The following is a 17,126-nucleotide window of genomic DNA, read 5'->3' as shown; positions in this document are numbered from 1 at the left end:
AGTTTTAAAAAGTGAAGATGTTACTTTGAGGTCTAAGGTATACCTGACCCAAGGCATGGTATTTTTAATTGCCTCTGATGCACGTGAAAATTGCATTTTATTGATATCTTTTAATTGTGGTGCTGGTTAAGAATATTTAGAGTACCATGGACTGCCAAAAAGCCAAGCAAGTCTGTCTTGGAAGAAGTGTAGTCTGAGTGCTCCTTAGAGTCAAGGATAGCAAGACTGTGTCTTACATCCTTCGGACATGTCCGCGGAGATGAGTGTGTGGAGAAGGACCTCACGCAAAAGGCAGTGAAAAAGAGGGAGGCCCTCAGTGAGATGGACTGACAGTGACTGCAACAATGGGCTCAGGCAGAGGAGCAATTGTGAGGAAGGCACAGGACTGCACGCAGTGTTTCATTCTGTCGTGCCCCAGATTACTGTGGGATGGAGTCAACTCAATGGCGTGTGACAACAATTACCCGGCTGTTTTTAAGCAATGTGTTATTTAGGTCCCATTTGGGGGATTATTTTTCCTTTTTTCTTCCTGTTGATGATTGTGATCAGACAACATGCTTTGTATTATTACAGTGGTTTAGGCTTTTTTGTTTCTTTTTTCAAATAAAGCTCATGTGATGGGTAAAATATTATTTATTCTTGAGAATGATCCATATGCATTGGAGAAAAATGTATTTGGGGCTGCTATTGGATAGAGTGTCCAGTATATGTCTATGAGGCCAAATTGGTGTACCATTTAGATTTCACGTTTCTTTTTGAGTTCTTGTTCTGTCCATCATCACAAGTGGTATTTTAATGTCTCCTACTGTCAATGTAGAACTATCGATTTCCTTTTTCCATACTGGTAAGGTTTATGTATTTTGTAGCTCTGTCATTTGGTATGGTAATTTTTTTATGGTTATGTCTACTTTGTCGATTGACCCAATGAATCTTTATGCTCTTCTTTGTCTCATGATAGGTTTTGGCTTAAAGTCTAGTTTGCTAGAGATTAATATTGTCATTCCTGCTCTATTTTTGGGGGGTGCGGAGGGGTGAGCAGGGATTACTGAATTTTTGATATACTTTATTTATCCTTTGACATTTAATATATCTATGGTTTGGAACCTAAGGTATGTCTCTTGTAGGCAACATAATATTGAAGGTTCATTTTTGTTTTTGAATCCATTTGGCTATTTACTGTCTCTTAATGGTGTGTGTAAACATTTACATTCAATGTAATTATTGATAGGCACAATTTACTGAATTTACTGCTTTTGTTTCATTCTGAGCTTTATTGTGTTGATGGTTTCTTATGCATACTTTTCTGTGCTGACTTCCTTTTGTTTATGGATTTCCTTTTCATTTCCTCTTCGTTGTCAATTTTCTATTTTCTAATTCTTTTGAGTTTCTTCTGTCTTTTCTTCAGTTAATGAATTTATTGTCTCTGTGGCTGCTCTGAAATTTTTACCTTTAGTTCCTAAGTTTAAAATAGTCTGTTATTTCTGGATATAACATTGACTTCCTCTCCTTATGGAACTTGTATGATTTGACCACAACTGATTTGTATCCAACCACTTCAAGAGTAACAAATGACCAAGAACTGGTGTCACTGAAGGACAAGTCCAAGCTGCATGAAAGGCATCTGTGAAAGACAGGGCTCCAGAAATTGCTGGCCTACCAGTTGCAGCGCTTCAACAAGCTAACGAAGTGTGGGAAGCACGCACTGGCCTACAAGATCTTTAGAAAACAGGTTCATGTCCAAATGACAGGGTAAACTTCTATTTGTATCCATTTGGAGAAAGGTGATGTACTAGAATGTCAAAATGCTGAATATATTATGAGTCTCACATGCAATTTTTTTCTGAAGATCATTCCATGACAGTGGTAATGATACATTTATAGAGAGCTACTGGAAATGTCAGCCAGATTCAGAAGATGACATGGAATGAGCAATATCCTTGCTGAAATCAGAAAGATCTTGACTGAACACAGAGAATACAGAGATGTATGTATTTCTATTTTATTGACTATGCAAAGGCATTTCACTATGTAAATTATAACAAACTAAAAACACCCTGAAATTGGGAATTTCAGACTACTTCATTGTGCTGGTGTGAGACCTGTACATGGATCAAGAAGAAGTTATGAGAACAGAACAAAGAAATACTGTATAACTTAAAAATCAGGAAAGGTATGCATCAGGACTGCATCCTGTCATCACAGGCATTCAATCTGTATGCTGAGCAAATAGTCAGAGAAGTTGGATCATATACGAAGTATAGAGCATCAAGGTGGGAGGAAGGCTTGGTAACAGCCTGCAGTATGCTGATGGCACAACATTTTTTTGCTGAAGAAAAAAAAAAAGAAATTGCAGCACTTGCTGCTAAAGACCAAGATCTGGACTCTTTAGTATAGGTTGCAACTCAATGTAAAGAAAATAAAAAGCCTCAGATGTGGACCAAAGGCTAGCATTGTAATAAACAGAGAAAAGAATGGTAGTTGTCAGGGATTTTATCTTGCTTGGATCCACAATCAATGCCCATGGATCTGGCAGTCAAGAAGTCAGACAGCGTCTTGTACTGGGTAAATCTGCTGCACAAGATCTCGTTAAAGTGTTTAAGAACAAAGCTTTCAATTTGAGAATTAAATTGTCCCTGACCACAGTCAAACTGTTTGTATTTTCAATTCTCTCAATGCATGGCATTATCAATTCTATATATGCATACGAATGTGGGATACTGAATGAGGAAGACTGAAGAAGGGATGCATTTGAAAGATAGTGCTGGCAAAAAAAAATATTGAAAGTACCAAGGACAGCCAGAAAAACAAAAAAATCTATCTTGGAAGAAGCACAGCCAGAAAGCTCCTTGGAAGTGAGGATGGCTAGACTCCATTTCACTGACTTTGAACATAATATCAGGAGATACAAGTCCCTGGAAAACGACAGCCTACTTGGGAGAGTAGAAGGACAGTGGGAAAGGGGGTCTCTCAATCAGATGGACTGGCACAGTGGCTGCAACAATGAGCTCAAACAACAGCAAATGTCAAGATGGCCCAGAGTGGCACCTAAAACACCCACCACCTTTGGAAAAGCACCTAGCGCAATGTCAGAGTCAAATCTGTTCCTGGGGTGTTCTCAAATGTAGGTGGGAAATACTCAGGGTCGATTTGCAGCGTCTGCAACAATGGCTCAGGCAGATGAAAGCTTGTAAAGATGGCACAGGACTGGGCAGTGCCTCAGGCTCCTGTGCATAAGGTCACTATGTTCTCAAGCTCATATTTTGGCCCTTGTTTCTTATCGCTTTCATCTGAACTTACGTATGAGCAATGTGTGATCTATTCCACAGGTGGCTTTAGTTGCTGATATTGATCCACTGTCTTTTCCTACAGATAAAGCCAATTTGATTTCTATATATATAGAAATCACCTATATAACTGCCTTTTTGCACTATTGAGAAAAAAGCATTTGAAGATAGCATCTGTGTTACAAGATTCTATCATTCAATCATCAGCTTTGTTTCTGCCACCAAGGCCATACTTTCCCACTACTGTTCCTTTCTCTGTTTCCAACTTTTGCATTCCAATTACCAATAATTAGCAATGCATCTTGATTGCATGTTTGATAAATTTCTGACCAAAGACACTGGTAAGATTCTTTAATTTATTCACTAGCTTTAGTGGTTGGTGCATAATTTTGATTAATAATTGTATTGACTGCATTCCTTGTGTGCAGATAATATAGAATCTTATCACAGGTATCATTGTACTTCGAGATCAATCTTGAAATGTTCATTTTGATCATGAATGTCATACCACTCCTCTTGAATTTGTCATTTCCAGCATAGTAAACCATATGACTCATTGATTCAAAATGGTCAATACAAGTCAATTTTAGCCTAGGATATCAATATTTATACAAACTGTTTCATTTTTTATGACTTCCAACTTTCCTATCATACTTTGTACATAGTAAGTTCCAATTATTACTAAATATCTGCAGCTCTCTTCTCATTATAAGTCACCCCAGCAGCAGATGGAAGTCCCCCACGGGCTCTACTTTGAGAAAGCATCTCTTCCTCAGTCACATTTTGAGGACCTTCCAGCCTGAAGGGCCTGACACAGTTTATTTCTAGTCATAAGGTTTTCAGTGGATAATTCTTCTGAAGCAGACAACCTACTCCTTCTTCATAGTCTGTTCTCAGTCTGAAACGCTGATGAAACCTGTTCACTTTGGGTGACCTTATGAGTATTTGAAATATCAGCAACATAGCTTCCGGCATCACAGCAACACACAAACCACCACAGTATGACAAACACACTGATGGTGGAGATTGCGATCTAACCCAATGTCTACCCTGTCTTTCCTCTATAATCCCTTAACAACCAAACAAATCAACCAAACCCATGGTCATTGGGCCAATTCCAGTTCCTAGTGATCCTATATAGGGCTCTGAGTCTGTAAATCTTTATAAGAGTAGACAGTCTCGTCTTTCTCTCTGGAACAGCTAATGAGTTTGAAATACTAACCATGTACTTAGCAGCCCGATGCCCAACCAATAGTGCCGCCTAAAACACTCAGATTTTAGCTGAGCATACAGCTGCCCAGAATTTCTGTTGAAGTGCATTTCTCATTTTCCTACAGAGGAATGCAAAGTCCTGAATCCAATCTGCCCCATGGACTGTAGGCAGAAGGGACTCCTCTGGCGTCTGCACTGTGCTCCATTTGCCTTCCTCCTTTCTGCTGACTGGCGTCCCGCAGCCACCTTGGATGCGGAGGCCAAGCTCCGTCATTGCTGAGAATGACAGAACAGGAATTAGGAGAATTCTAGGGCCTCCAGACTGCAGAGTCACCATGGGTTGCTTATCTTTGGAATGGTTACAAAAGAGAAAAGGACGATGTTTTTTATCTGCTCCACTTGGGTTTGTATGATAGCAATCAGAATCTATATCCTGTAAAACGATCAATATTATTCACACTTGCCCCGTCCAACAACCCTGCGAAGGAGAAAGGGGGTTGACAAGAAAGTCTCTGGGAGACTAAATCATAATTCAGGAGAGATATGCCTAGCAGTAACAAACGAGGCAAGAATCCTATTTGAACTAATAGTCAAGGCGCCTCATAGTCGACATTAGCTCTTCTTTCCAAAAGGTATTTGGTTCCCTCCGACGGAGGGAAGGAGGATGAAAATGAACAAGCCCTGAAGGGGAAAGACAAAGTCGGCTCATCTACAGTGAGTTCACCAAAATTTCAAAAGACTTCATTTACAAAGCAGAATTGCTCAGAGCCTGTTAAATGCCGTGGAGTGTTTCTCCAGCGCATAAAACCCCTGTTGTTGGATTTTCTGAAGCTGCAGAAAGTCAAAATACTGACAGCTAATCTCTTTTCTTTACAATCATCTAGAACTTTCTACCTGAGTTCTTCACCAGACCATTGGTGCCCACTGAAGTTCATGTGTGCTACCTGAGAGAGCCACAGGGGCACGAGTTTCCACATCTTGTGATTCCCCCCATGGATCTGCACAGGTGCAAGCATCCAATGGCGGTCTCGGTGCCGCGGCTACTATTATCCTAAGTGCCATTACTATTGTGCTCCCAGTTGCTGATGCACAAAATGTGCAAATGCAGGCGCTCCACCTTCACTTTCTGATCATTTTAGTTTCTGCTTAGTCAGAAGCAAGGCCCCCATCAATGAGCCATTTACAGGTGAAGGTAATCTTCACTTGAGAAGCTCAATGGAGACAGAAATGTCTGAAAATATCTTTGAAAATTCTAACTGCCTCAACTCTGTCTAATCTCAAAAAGTAGTAGTCAGCAAAAAAAACAAAACCTTCTATACCTGTCAAGGTCACAGCGTCATCAAGTCTGAGGGAGATTCAGAAAACACACTGCACTGGAAGCCATCCTGAGAAAGCTAGCAAATCCACCCTCTTGATTGGCTCTACCCCCCAGAGCAGCCTGTTCATGGGGAATGTCGGCCAACAGAGACTCTGCTTGCCAAGAACTTCAAACATGACCTTTACTTGGTAGCAATTGTTGGAAACTATTAAGACGACTCTGAAAATAATATAATTTGCGGCCACAATGTGCTGAAAGAAATGCCAAGCCTGTAGAGCAAGCTCCCTCATGACCCCTCCCTCACATATGCACACTCAGAGGACCGGAGAGAAACATTTTCCTTCACAGTGGTTCTGTAACTCTGCATCTCTCTGCCGTGCCGAGACATAAATGAGCCATTTGCTAATTGTTTAACAGTCAATGTTGGGTGGAGGGAAGAATGAGAGCACCAGGTGTCTGCATGCTTGTTTTCCTATTACCAACAGCCAGGCTGATGTGGGGGGGGCTCTGTGGGGGGGGGGGACTTCAAAGAGGACCAGAAGAGCCCCCTCCTCAGAGCCCCCTCTTCAGAGTCCAGGCCACTTACTCCCCTGAGCCTTCACCGCCCTGACACCTGAGCGTTGAGGGAACTGAGAGCATCTTGAGAGAAGTCAAGAGTCCTGGCAATAAGACGCCCACGGGTCAGGACCTGCATCATCAGCTAGTTCTCCTGCCTCTTTCTGAGTCTCTGGGATCCCAGCACCACTCTAAATTGCCTCATGTTTTCCAAAACTCTTCTCCCCTCCAGGGAGATTGAATCAAGGAGATTCCTGAACTTGGGCTGGCCTGAGACTGGAGTCAGTGTAAGAATCCTCCCTTTACAAGATTAAAAGTTGGGAACCAGATCCCAAGTCAGTTTTAATCTCTCCTAATGAAAGGAAAAAGAGTGCATCTCTCAGAGGGGAGTGATCAGATAGTCCTGGCCAGCGCCACACAGCTGTTGACAGGAGACTGCACAAGTCCAGCCATGGCAGGTACGATAAGAAAGACCCTGGGCTGACTTAGAGCTCAAGTGACTTCCTACTCCCTCTACCCAACCTTTTATTTACAACCCAGTCACCAAGTCCAGCAATGCCTTTCTAAGTCTTTGCAACTGCTATACAAACCCAGGCCTCATGCTCATCTTGCCTAGATAACTCCAGTACGTTCTTTCTCACAGCATCCTACCCCCATTCCTACTTCCATTCCACTCCCTATACCCTGCTGCCAGTACAACAATGAGAAAATGCAAATATTTAATAGGTTCTCTAATGCTCGTGGGGCAGAGTTCAAGCCTCTTCATATGGAGCTCAAGGTACTATGAGATGTAGGCTATGATTACCCTTCTTGCCTGTTTCTTTAGCTATTTACCTCCCTTACCTCACAACCTTACATGGGACCCAGGCACACTATAACTTCTTCCTTCAGGATATCAACCATCCTTCCAGCTCCTCAACTTCCACTTTGCCCATCTCCTCCCTTTGCTCTTCTGCTTGATGTCATCTAGCCTTATGATCACAACTAAACTACCCCTACCCCCAAAAGACATTTTCACCTTCACCTATGCTCAAGCGACCTTATTCGGTGCTCCTGCAATAGCCAAATACCCATTTTCTAAACACTTTTTCTAATGGAAGGGAACTGCCTTTCAATGTCTTCCTTCCTTGTTCTTTTTTCATCGGTTCTCAAGCTGGGGGAATTTCAGAAGAAATTCAGGCGTTGCACTGAAGTGTCAACGGATTCAATGGACGAATTGTTGGATGCTGCAAGAAGCATCAAAGGAAGATGGAAAGAATATACAGTCGCTATACCAAAAAGGAACTGATGGACATTCAACCGTTTTAGGAGGCAGTAGCTGACCAAGAACTGGTAGTACTGCAGGCATCCAGGCTGCACAGAAGACACAGGTCCGAGAACTAAGCTCCAGGAATGGAAAGAATACCAAGTGAGATGTTTCAGCAAATTGAAGTAACACTAGAAGTACTCACTTGTCTATCTCAAGAAAGGTTGAACACAGCCCAGTGACCTGAAAAGGCTCTGACTGCACTGCACGGGTAAATTTGTGTCTGAATTGAGCATCTACTAGTGGCCTGTGGATGCTTTGTCTGTGAAACTAAATCATCATTCTGAACCTCAATAAATAAGTGGCCAGGTACTGAGGAGAAATCACTAAAGCATTACAAGTAGTAAAACATGACCAGACTGAAATCTCCCCTTGGAAGGCAGGCTTGTTGAATGCTATGGGGTTTACAACTATCTTCTGTTTTAGTCATCTTGACTAAATCAACACAGTTCTTCTGATTGAGTCTTATTTGTTTTGTTTCTTTAGGCAAGAAAGAACACAAACTGTTTAGGTTTCATGTGCCAAAAGAAGAGAAGACTAATGCCGAGAACCAATGCCCACATCTGTTTGCCCTGGACTGCTGCCGCTCCTGCCACCTACCCCTCCTTTGTTTCAATATCCCATACAAGTAGATAGACTCCAGACATCTAGGCAGGGAATTGTAGGTGTCCTAACTCGTCCACGGCCCCAGCAGAAAACCTTGGACAAGTCACTCTGTCTCTTTTGAGTCTCTGGATATACCAAACACAGAATGGGAAGAAGGGTACTGCAGGTTATGATAAGAAGGCTTTAGGGCATTTGTGTTGTTGATGTCTTGCTCCACAGTAACTGCAGGAGGATAAAAAACAACCTTGGAGCAGAACTCTGGTGCTGAAGTCTCAGGTTTGTGGGGGAATTTAGCCACTTAAGCAGCTGCTTCCGGAACACGGCTGCGGTGGACTTTTGAGGGCTCTGCCCAGAGGAGTCTGAGATACCTCCTTTTGTCAGAAGTCATTGCAACAGAATCATCCATTTCCTAATCTTGCTTCTAAAACAGACTATTTACTAGCGCAGCATTTACCACCTGTAAGAAGCCAGCCTTCTCAGATAAAAACAAACAAACAAAAGTGAACCCTTCTGCCCAGGCTGCAGGGGGTCTTAACCAGGGAGGACTTGCAGGGATATTTCCTGGGTAACTGACAGCATGTCAAGCAACATGTGACAGGTTACTGCTGCTCCTTGCTGTTCAGAGGTGACAGAGGGCTGGCATTTTAAGCTTCTTCTGCAGATGAGAGACAGAGGTGAGCGGGCGCATTTTTGCTGGGGTTTGGTGTGCAATATGCCACTCGCCCCAACAGTGTGGATCACCCGCTGACATGTCATGGCTCGTCTCCACTCTCAGGCTTAGGGAATAGACGATTCCCTCCAGAGCCGGAGGAAATCATTTGAATAGCACAAAATAGATCTTCACAGAGAGGGAATCATTTAAGGGAGCCTCTAACTCTTTCTGCAGAGGCCCAGTCCAGGTGTGATGCTAAACAACTTGGCCCAGGTTTAGATGGCTTATTTCTCCCAAGTCTTTTAGCTTATTCAGCTACGTGCACTAAAACCTATGATAGATGATACAGGTTGCAATTTTCCTCTTTCCTTCTCAGTTGGATGCTTTGGCGGATCCTCTCTTGCCAGATACTGCGCACCCAGCAGGGCCTGTACCTGGTGAAGGTGTTGTCACATCTTTACACAGAAATGGGCCATTACAATGAGGATCTCTCAAGCTTGGAATATGCCTGATAACCTTTCACCTTCCAGCTTTGGCTAAGTGTCACTTTAGAGCAGGCGCCCTCAAACTACGGCCCGCTGAGGACATGTATCCCGCCTCCGGGTGTTTTTGCCCCATTTGTTTTTTTACCTCAAAATAAGATATGTGCCGTGTGCATAGGAATTTGTTCATAGTTTTTTTTTAACTATAGTCTGGCCCTCCAACGGGTTTGAGGGACAGTGAACTGGCCCACTGTTTAAAGAGTTTGAGGACCCCTGTCGTAGACTGTCCAACAATGGTTGCAGCAGTATATTGACAGAAAGCTGCTGAGGTTTGGGCTGGATTCAGAGGAGGACGTAGAACAAGGGATATCACTGATGATGTCGGATTGATCTTGGCTCAAAGCAGAAAATACCAGCAAGATGTTTACTTGTGGTTTATTGACTATGCCCAGGCATTCAACTGTGCAGATCCACAATGGACAACCTTGAGAAGAATGGGAATTCCTGAATACTTCATCATGCTCCTGCGGAACTTGAATGGTTCAAGAGGCAGTTGTGCGAACAGAACAAAGGCAGACTTCATGTTTTAAAATCAGGAAGGGTGTGTGTCAAGGTTCTATTGTTTCATGATATTTGTTCAGTTTGTATGCTGAGAAAATAATCAGAGATGTTGGATTATATGAAGAATGTGGCATCAGGATTAAAGGAAAGTTTAGTAACAACCTGTGATATGCAGGTGACACAATCTTGCTTGCTGAAAGCGAGGAGGACTTGAAGCACTTTCTGATGAAGATAGGGATTGCAGCCTTCAGTACGGATTACAAATCGATGTGAAGAAAACCCCAATCCTCACAACTGGACCAAGAGGTAGCATCTTGATAAATGGAGAAAAAGTTGGAATTGTCAAAGATGTTGCCTTGCTTGAATTCACAATCAGTGCTCATGGAAGCAGCAGTCAAGAGATCAAAGGACACATTGTGTCAGGTAAGTCTGCTGCACAAGACCCCATGGAAAAGCAGGGATGTTACTATGGAGGGACAGAGAAGGAGAGAAAGGCCCTCAACAAGATGGACTGACAGTGTGCCCGCAACAGCGGGCTCAGGCACAGGAACAACTGTGAGGATGCTGCGGGCTGGGCATGGGGGCACCCTGAGTTGGGAGGACTGGATGACACCTACCAACAATAGATAGTTACTTACTGCCTCTTTCTTCTTCCCTGTCATCCCGTGGGCCTCTCTATTCACCATTTGGGTCACAAAGGCATCCAATCTGTTCTTTGAACACGTCATCCTATCTTACAGCCTTGACCTGTTATTTCTCAGCCTTCATTTTCAGCTTAAAGACACCTCCTCCATCCAGTAAGCCCTAGAAAGCAGTCCTCTGCCCTCCATTCTCTCTCTCCAAGAATCATGCTGCTCCTCGCCGTAGAACTGACAACATTTGAAATGACTTGTTTGATCACTTACTTCTATCTCCCCTATCAGACTGCAGCCTCCAAGTGAGCAAAGACGGTGTCTGTCTTCTCCCCCATCGGACCACCTCTGTTTTAAACGATGTCTACAATAAATGTTCAATGAACAGCAAGAGTTTCACAAGTAGCTATTGAATGAATGGCTGATAAGTGATTCTGGTATAGGAAAGGGATCGATCATGGAGGACCTTGTTGGTAACAATGAAGAGATTGGGCTGAGTCCTAGGGGCAAGTGGAAATCTCTCAAAGATTTTTAAGCAGGGGACACACATGAGCAGTCTTTGACTACAGAAATATCCCTCCTGCTGTCATATGAAATTGGATTTTGAGAGTAGGGGAAAGAGTAGACTAGAGGCAGTGTGAACTACCAGGAGGTACTTATAAAAAATGGAAGATTTTACTACTCAAAATGTGACTTGTGGGCCAGCAGTCTGGCCATGGCCTAGAAACTTGTTAGAAATACATAATCTCACATCTGCTATATTAGAATATGGATTTCAGCATGATCCCTAGGGGATCATGTGCAGCTCTAGGTGAAAGACAATGAGGGCCTGACCTGCATTTGGGGCCTGGAGAATACAAACGATTCATCAATGTCCTCTGTAAATCCACTATTTCAGAAATGCTTGTGGCATCAAAAGCAAGTCCTATTACGACAAACTATTTCAAAGCGCGGTTCTGTTTTGCATCAGGGAAAGAAGAGAAAGGGCAAGGAGAAAGGTGTGGTGGGCTGAGTTGAGTGGTGCTGAGAGCCTGTTTGACCAGGATGTATGACCTTGGACTGAGTCATAGGACAGACCAGAGTTGAGATGACAAGGATTATCAAGTCTTGTCGCAAAGAAGAGTCAATTATTGTCTTCTTCTTTAATATCTTCCCCAGTATCTAGCACAGTTCTGTCACATAGCAGAAGCACAATTGGTACTTGTTGAATGAACGAAAGAACTAACGAGGCAACAGGCTTGCCCCTAAAGCCCTAAAGCAGAGTCTATGTATCTGAATATATGCCAGGCATACCTTCTTCTTCTGTTAGAAAAATCAATGTGAGTCCAAAAGTAGTTCTACAAAGTGATAGAAGCCCATTTAAAACAAAAACATCAAAATGTAAAGCTATTGTTTCCTAACATATCATCTATATAAGTCTATACACTTCTGAAGGCTGTATTGCCATCTCTTAAACCCTTTCCCAAAGTACACTACACTCTTCCATGTGCACCACAACAAAGGGCAATCCTGGAATCCTCGAGGAACTCAAAGCATGTTCCTTATACATGTCCTTTGAACTCTGGGAACAAAACACTTGAAGGGGCAAGATCAGGGCTGTATGATGGATAGGGTTGGTTGCCCAAATAAATTCTTGTAAGATAGTCTTAGCTCCTTGGCAGAATCAGCAGATGTGTCATTCTGATGGAAGAAATACCTCACCTTGACTTCCCTTGACTTTTTCTCACCAACGCAATTTTCAAATGTCTTCCTAATAAGCCCCCATGATTCTCTTGTCCTTGAGTAAATCTATGAAACTTGTGGGTTCCCCTCAAAGGTCACCATAAAGTTTTGAGCTGACTTCTCTGTCTGAAATTTAATTGGTCCAGTCTAGCCCTTCAGAAACTATTGTTTGGATTGAACCAGTTTTTTGAAGACAACCTAAAGAGACTAAGATGAGTTTATCATTGAAAGACTGGCTGCAGAGACAGATTTAAACACATTTTATTTTGAATAAACCCATGCATATAGAAACTAAAATCCTGGTAGCGATACTTTCTTACGATTCCTTTTCCTTGAAAATCTAAGAAGATCAAATTCTACATTCAATGACAAAAATATTTGACCCATGCAACACAGAATCAAGAAGGAAGAGTACCCACCGCTCAGAAGAACTCGAAGGAAAACAGGCGGGGAAAAGCCCAAGTGTGTGAGGGTCAGGATGACGATCACCAAGAACAGTAACTGTCAGCAGTCTGTGTCGCGAGAAGGAGACAGAGAAGAAGCTCCAGCCCAAAGACCCAAGCCTCTGGTCCTGCAGCGTGATATGGCAATGTCCTTGCAGTGTCACTGGAACAGCTCTCTCAACCACAGATTCTAGTCACCAGAAACAAGACAGACTGCAGGACACAGGGAGGGACAGAGCCCGGCTTTGCTACCCTGCTCCCCCTCCTGCCTGCGCCACCCCCTAGCCATCTCTTACAGAAAACTCCTAAGGCAACACCAACCCCCCCTTTGCTGATCGTTGGGCGCTAGGAAGGCACTTTCTTTACATTTGTTGAGTCAAAGTATGAAGAGACAAGCTTTCATGATTCTGTGGTTTCCCTTTCTTTAATCCATTTGCCCATGAAATGAGCCCATTCCAAGCACAAATGGTCAACCCCATATACCACCTACTTCCTACTCCTTCCACCTAATCCCAGCCTCCCAGCTTGCCTGTATCTTCCCTAAGATTAAATGCCCTCACCCCTGGGAAGACTCTCCTCATTCCTCCAATAAGCATATATTCATTTTACTCTTGGTTTCTTTTTCTATGAAGCCATTTTTATCTCCATTGGTTTGAATTAAAATGATCTATCGCCATGCTTGACACTCCCTCAGAAAGAACAGCACACTTATCCCTGCAGTGTCAGGGCCCGCTGCAGTACAGGGTACACTCTAAATAGATAGTAAATCCAGATGAAATGTCTGCTCGTATCATACACCTTTCCATCTGCTGCTCATACAAAAGGACCCTGGGACTGGCTGCCTTCTTTGTGCCCAATGAGTTGATATTCATTATTTTAGAAATTTCACTGACTCACTGAACTGTATCTGAAATCCCCATTTCAATATTCACCGTGCTCCTGTGGTCATTCACACGTAGGGTCATGTAGAATGTGTGTTCCCAGCTGAAGTTGAATGAAGCTCGTCCCATATTTGTGAATTCAGTGTTCTCATCCAAAAACACATGGAGACTCAAGAGTGCCTGTGCATTGTGAGCATCTTGTTATGTCGCTTTCTCCAAGAAGCTCTTCACCACGCTCAGATTTGCCCGCCTCCCCTAAATCCTGAGCAATCCCCTTGCACAGGACATAACATTTGTGTTTTGCATGTTTCTGAGATCAGACGTTTTCGCTGAGCCTGCTCACATGGTAGTTTCTCTTGGGCAGGACTTGGGGACCCAGTTTTCAGAAAAAGTAGACACAGCATTTTTAACAAGAAAAGACAACAAAGTAGACTGACCTTGGACGTATAGGTGTGACCATCAGAACCGCAGACCATGGTTGACTGGGCCATGGGGCAGGGCTTGCACTTAACCAAATTTGAAGTTCCAACCCAGTGTTTGTGGGCCACATTTCCCTTCTTTTGCCTAAGGGTGGTAAAAAAAGGGGGGGTATAAATTAATTGAAACACCCATTCCCACAAATCTTTCCTCCAGGCCTCTGGAATAAAAAAGGTCAAAGACATAAATTAGAACCGGTTGTCATTAAATCAAGCCCAACTCGTGGTGACCCCATGTGTGTCAGGGTAGAACTAGCCTCCATATGCCAATGGTGAACTTTTGGGAGTAGGTGACCAGGCTACTGGGTAGACAGGACGCTCCCACCTTTTGTTTCACAGCTAAGCATAGCAATTGTTTGTACCACTCACTCACTCATACACTCACTGCCGTCGAGTTGATGCCAACTCCTAGTGGTCCTAAAGAACGGTGTAGAACTTCCCTGTGAATTTCCAAAAGCATAACTGCTTCTGGGAATGGAAAGGTTCATCTTTCCCCCTTGCACCACTCAGGGACTCCAAATAAATAACACAGAGGGTTGGTCAAATAGGCGGCGATTCCTAACGGCACCTTCTGTTCGAACTCATTCAAGGAGGTGAGGATTTTATTTCAGAGCCCTAGGTTTGATCCACCAGAGAGATCAAAGAAAATAATGTAGCTATCAACATTACTATAAACCATTACTTATTGACATAGAAAGACATCATATTACATTTTTAAAGCTTGGATGATGGTAAATCAATGTCACTACCTGGTACAGTGGTAGTGTATACAAAGCAGTGTATACCAGACCCAGAGAACAGCAGCTCAGAGTTTAGGACTCTTCTGGGGCTCAGGAAGTTCTGATAGGCAGCCGTCTCTATGGACGACACACATATGACTCAGAAAGCAATTCAGATAGGAAAGTATCTCCAAACACAACCGGACGATTTTATCACTGCTCTGGAAAAAACTGTCTCTGGTTACATTGTAAAGCAATTTCAGTCCAGCTTCCAATTTGCCAATCGACAGAGGCTCAGAGGTGATGTCACTCTCAACTCTAAAATAATCAGAATTCTACTCTTTCATTGCTGCTTGAGTCTCCCCCCATTCTAACCTTTGTCATAATGACAAATGGCGCTATTAGGATGGCTTGTGTCCACAGAAGGAACCCCATCAGAGTATCATAAACCACTGAAATAAAGGCCTGCAGTTACTGCCCCCCTTTTCTCTCTTAGTCAAAGCTGCTTTCCCAACAAGTACATGCAGTGACTGTCGGGGCCATAGGACTGAGTTCCAGGTGGAGGACAGGTATCTCTGGGCAAGCCCATCAATCAGGTGATTATTGTGCCCCTGAGATGTTCCAAACTGATGGTAATGTTTGGTTCGGAAATCAGAAACACACATTCAAATCTCAGCTCCACCACTTCTTTTCTGTTGCAACCCAGGCAGGATATCAAACCCTGTAATTCTGTTTCATCTTTTATAAAATGAAAGAAAATAGCATCTATTTCCAACAGATGGTATGAGAATTAAATGAGCCAATGTAAGTAGAGTCCTCAGTATAAATCAAACCACACCTTTGCTGTGCAGTCAATTCTGACTCTCTGCGATTTTATAGGACAGAGTAGAACTGTGTTTAGGAGGCTGTAAATCTTTATAGAAGGTGACTCCCTCATCCTTCTCCTGAGGAGCAGCTGGTGGGTTGGAACCACCAACCTTCTGGGTAGTGGCCTTGTACTTTCTTGACCCACTGGGTCACAGGACTCCAGTCCTCATGATGAAGCTTCGGATTATCAGTAAAACTGATAACCATCATTATAAGTCTTATATGTCCCAGTAGATAGGAATATAGAGGGCAAAATTATCATCGCCATAGATATATATGCCTTAATCCTACATCACTACATTTGAAAGAACATTTAACTCCCCAGAAGCACATCATTTGGCCACAAGTAGGAATATGTTTTGCACTGTGTGTAGAATGAATCTCCAACCTGGGAATAATGGTTTTCCATTTGTGGTAACCTCCTCGGTGCCTTAGTGGGTTATCTGTGGGGCTGCTAAACACAAGGTCACCAGTTCAAAACCACCAGATGCTCCTCTGGAGAAAGATGAGTCTCTACTCCTATAAAGAGTTACAGCCTCAGAAACCCACAAGGGGCATTTCACTCTGTCTAGGAGTCGGAATTGACTAGATGGCTATGGGTTGGGTTTGGTTTTGGACCCTCTTCCAAATGAAGAAGAGTGAATAAGAGAGGGAGATGAATAAAGTAAGTTTATTATTTTTCTACCTCACCCCTGCCCTAGCCATTTGTAGGAGGTACTGAGAGGAGAAAGGTGTGTTTTCTAACTGCCTAGTCTTCTAAAGGTGACATCAAAAAAGATTACCATGTACCCACAACACAAGCCTTGGGGCCATGAGGAATCCCAGGCTGCATGGGCCATAGTAATGAAACTTCTCTTACCAAAGAAGCAGAGAAGAAAGGCCTAGATGGTTCTTTTGATAACATTTCATCCAACCCACTCATTTTGCTGGTGAGGGGCCCAAAGAGGGAAAGAGCCTTGTCCAAATTCATGCAGATGGCGATGGGTCTGTCCATGATGACCTTCCCACAGCTGCAGCCAGAGTGCAGGGCTGGAGCGTTCCTCTCTAATCTCTCTCAGTCTCTTTTGGGGTACCTTCCTGTCGATCAGAAGTGTTCTCTCTTCAAGGGCTCCCTGATTCCAAAATAGCAAACCACCTAGCCCTTGCCTTTACTTCTGGGGGGAAAAAATATATAATTTGCGCTTAAAAATGACATGGGCATTATCCTCTTATCCTTTGCTAAACCTATTTTAAACTTTCCAGGTTTATTCTGGACCATCAACAAAGGGACGGGGAGCAGTGGGGCTCCATGAAGCGGATGAGCAGGCCGTCAGCACAGGGTTAATCTTAGAGTACATGATTCCTTCAGCTGAACACTGTGCATTTATCATCATTCACACAGCAGATTGTCTGACACCGATAATGAATCAG

At 43.2% G+C, this 17,126-nt stretch overlaps 1 protein-coding gene across 1 annotated transcript in view; it reads right to left on the bottom strand.

Annotated features, from left to right (window-relative positions):
* SPOCK1 (SPARC (osteonectin), cwcv and kazal like domains proteoglycan 1) overlaps positions 1-17,126 on the bottom strand; it is a 407,575-nt gene that overhangs the window by 188,418 nt on the left and 202,031 nt on the right. The window contains exon 5 of the mRNA XM_004696627.2: positions 14,092-14,218. Within this exon, the coding sequence (XP_004696684.2) occupies positions 14,092-14,218 (127 nt within the window). The remainder of the gene's footprint in view (positions 1-14,091; positions 14,219-17,126) is intronic.

The sequence above is a fragment of the Echinops telfairi genome, unplaced genomic scaffold (assembly GCF_000313985.2).
Source record: "Echinops telfairi isolate 266 unplaced genomic scaffold, ASM31398v2 ScPeMD7_7469;HRSCAF=8507_1, whole genome shotgun sequence".
Taxonomy (NCBI): Eukaryota; Metazoa; Chordata; class Mammalia; order Afrosoricida; family Tenrecidae; genus Echinops; species Echinops telfairi.
This window is presented reverse-complemented; position numbering and strand designations above follow the sequence as displayed.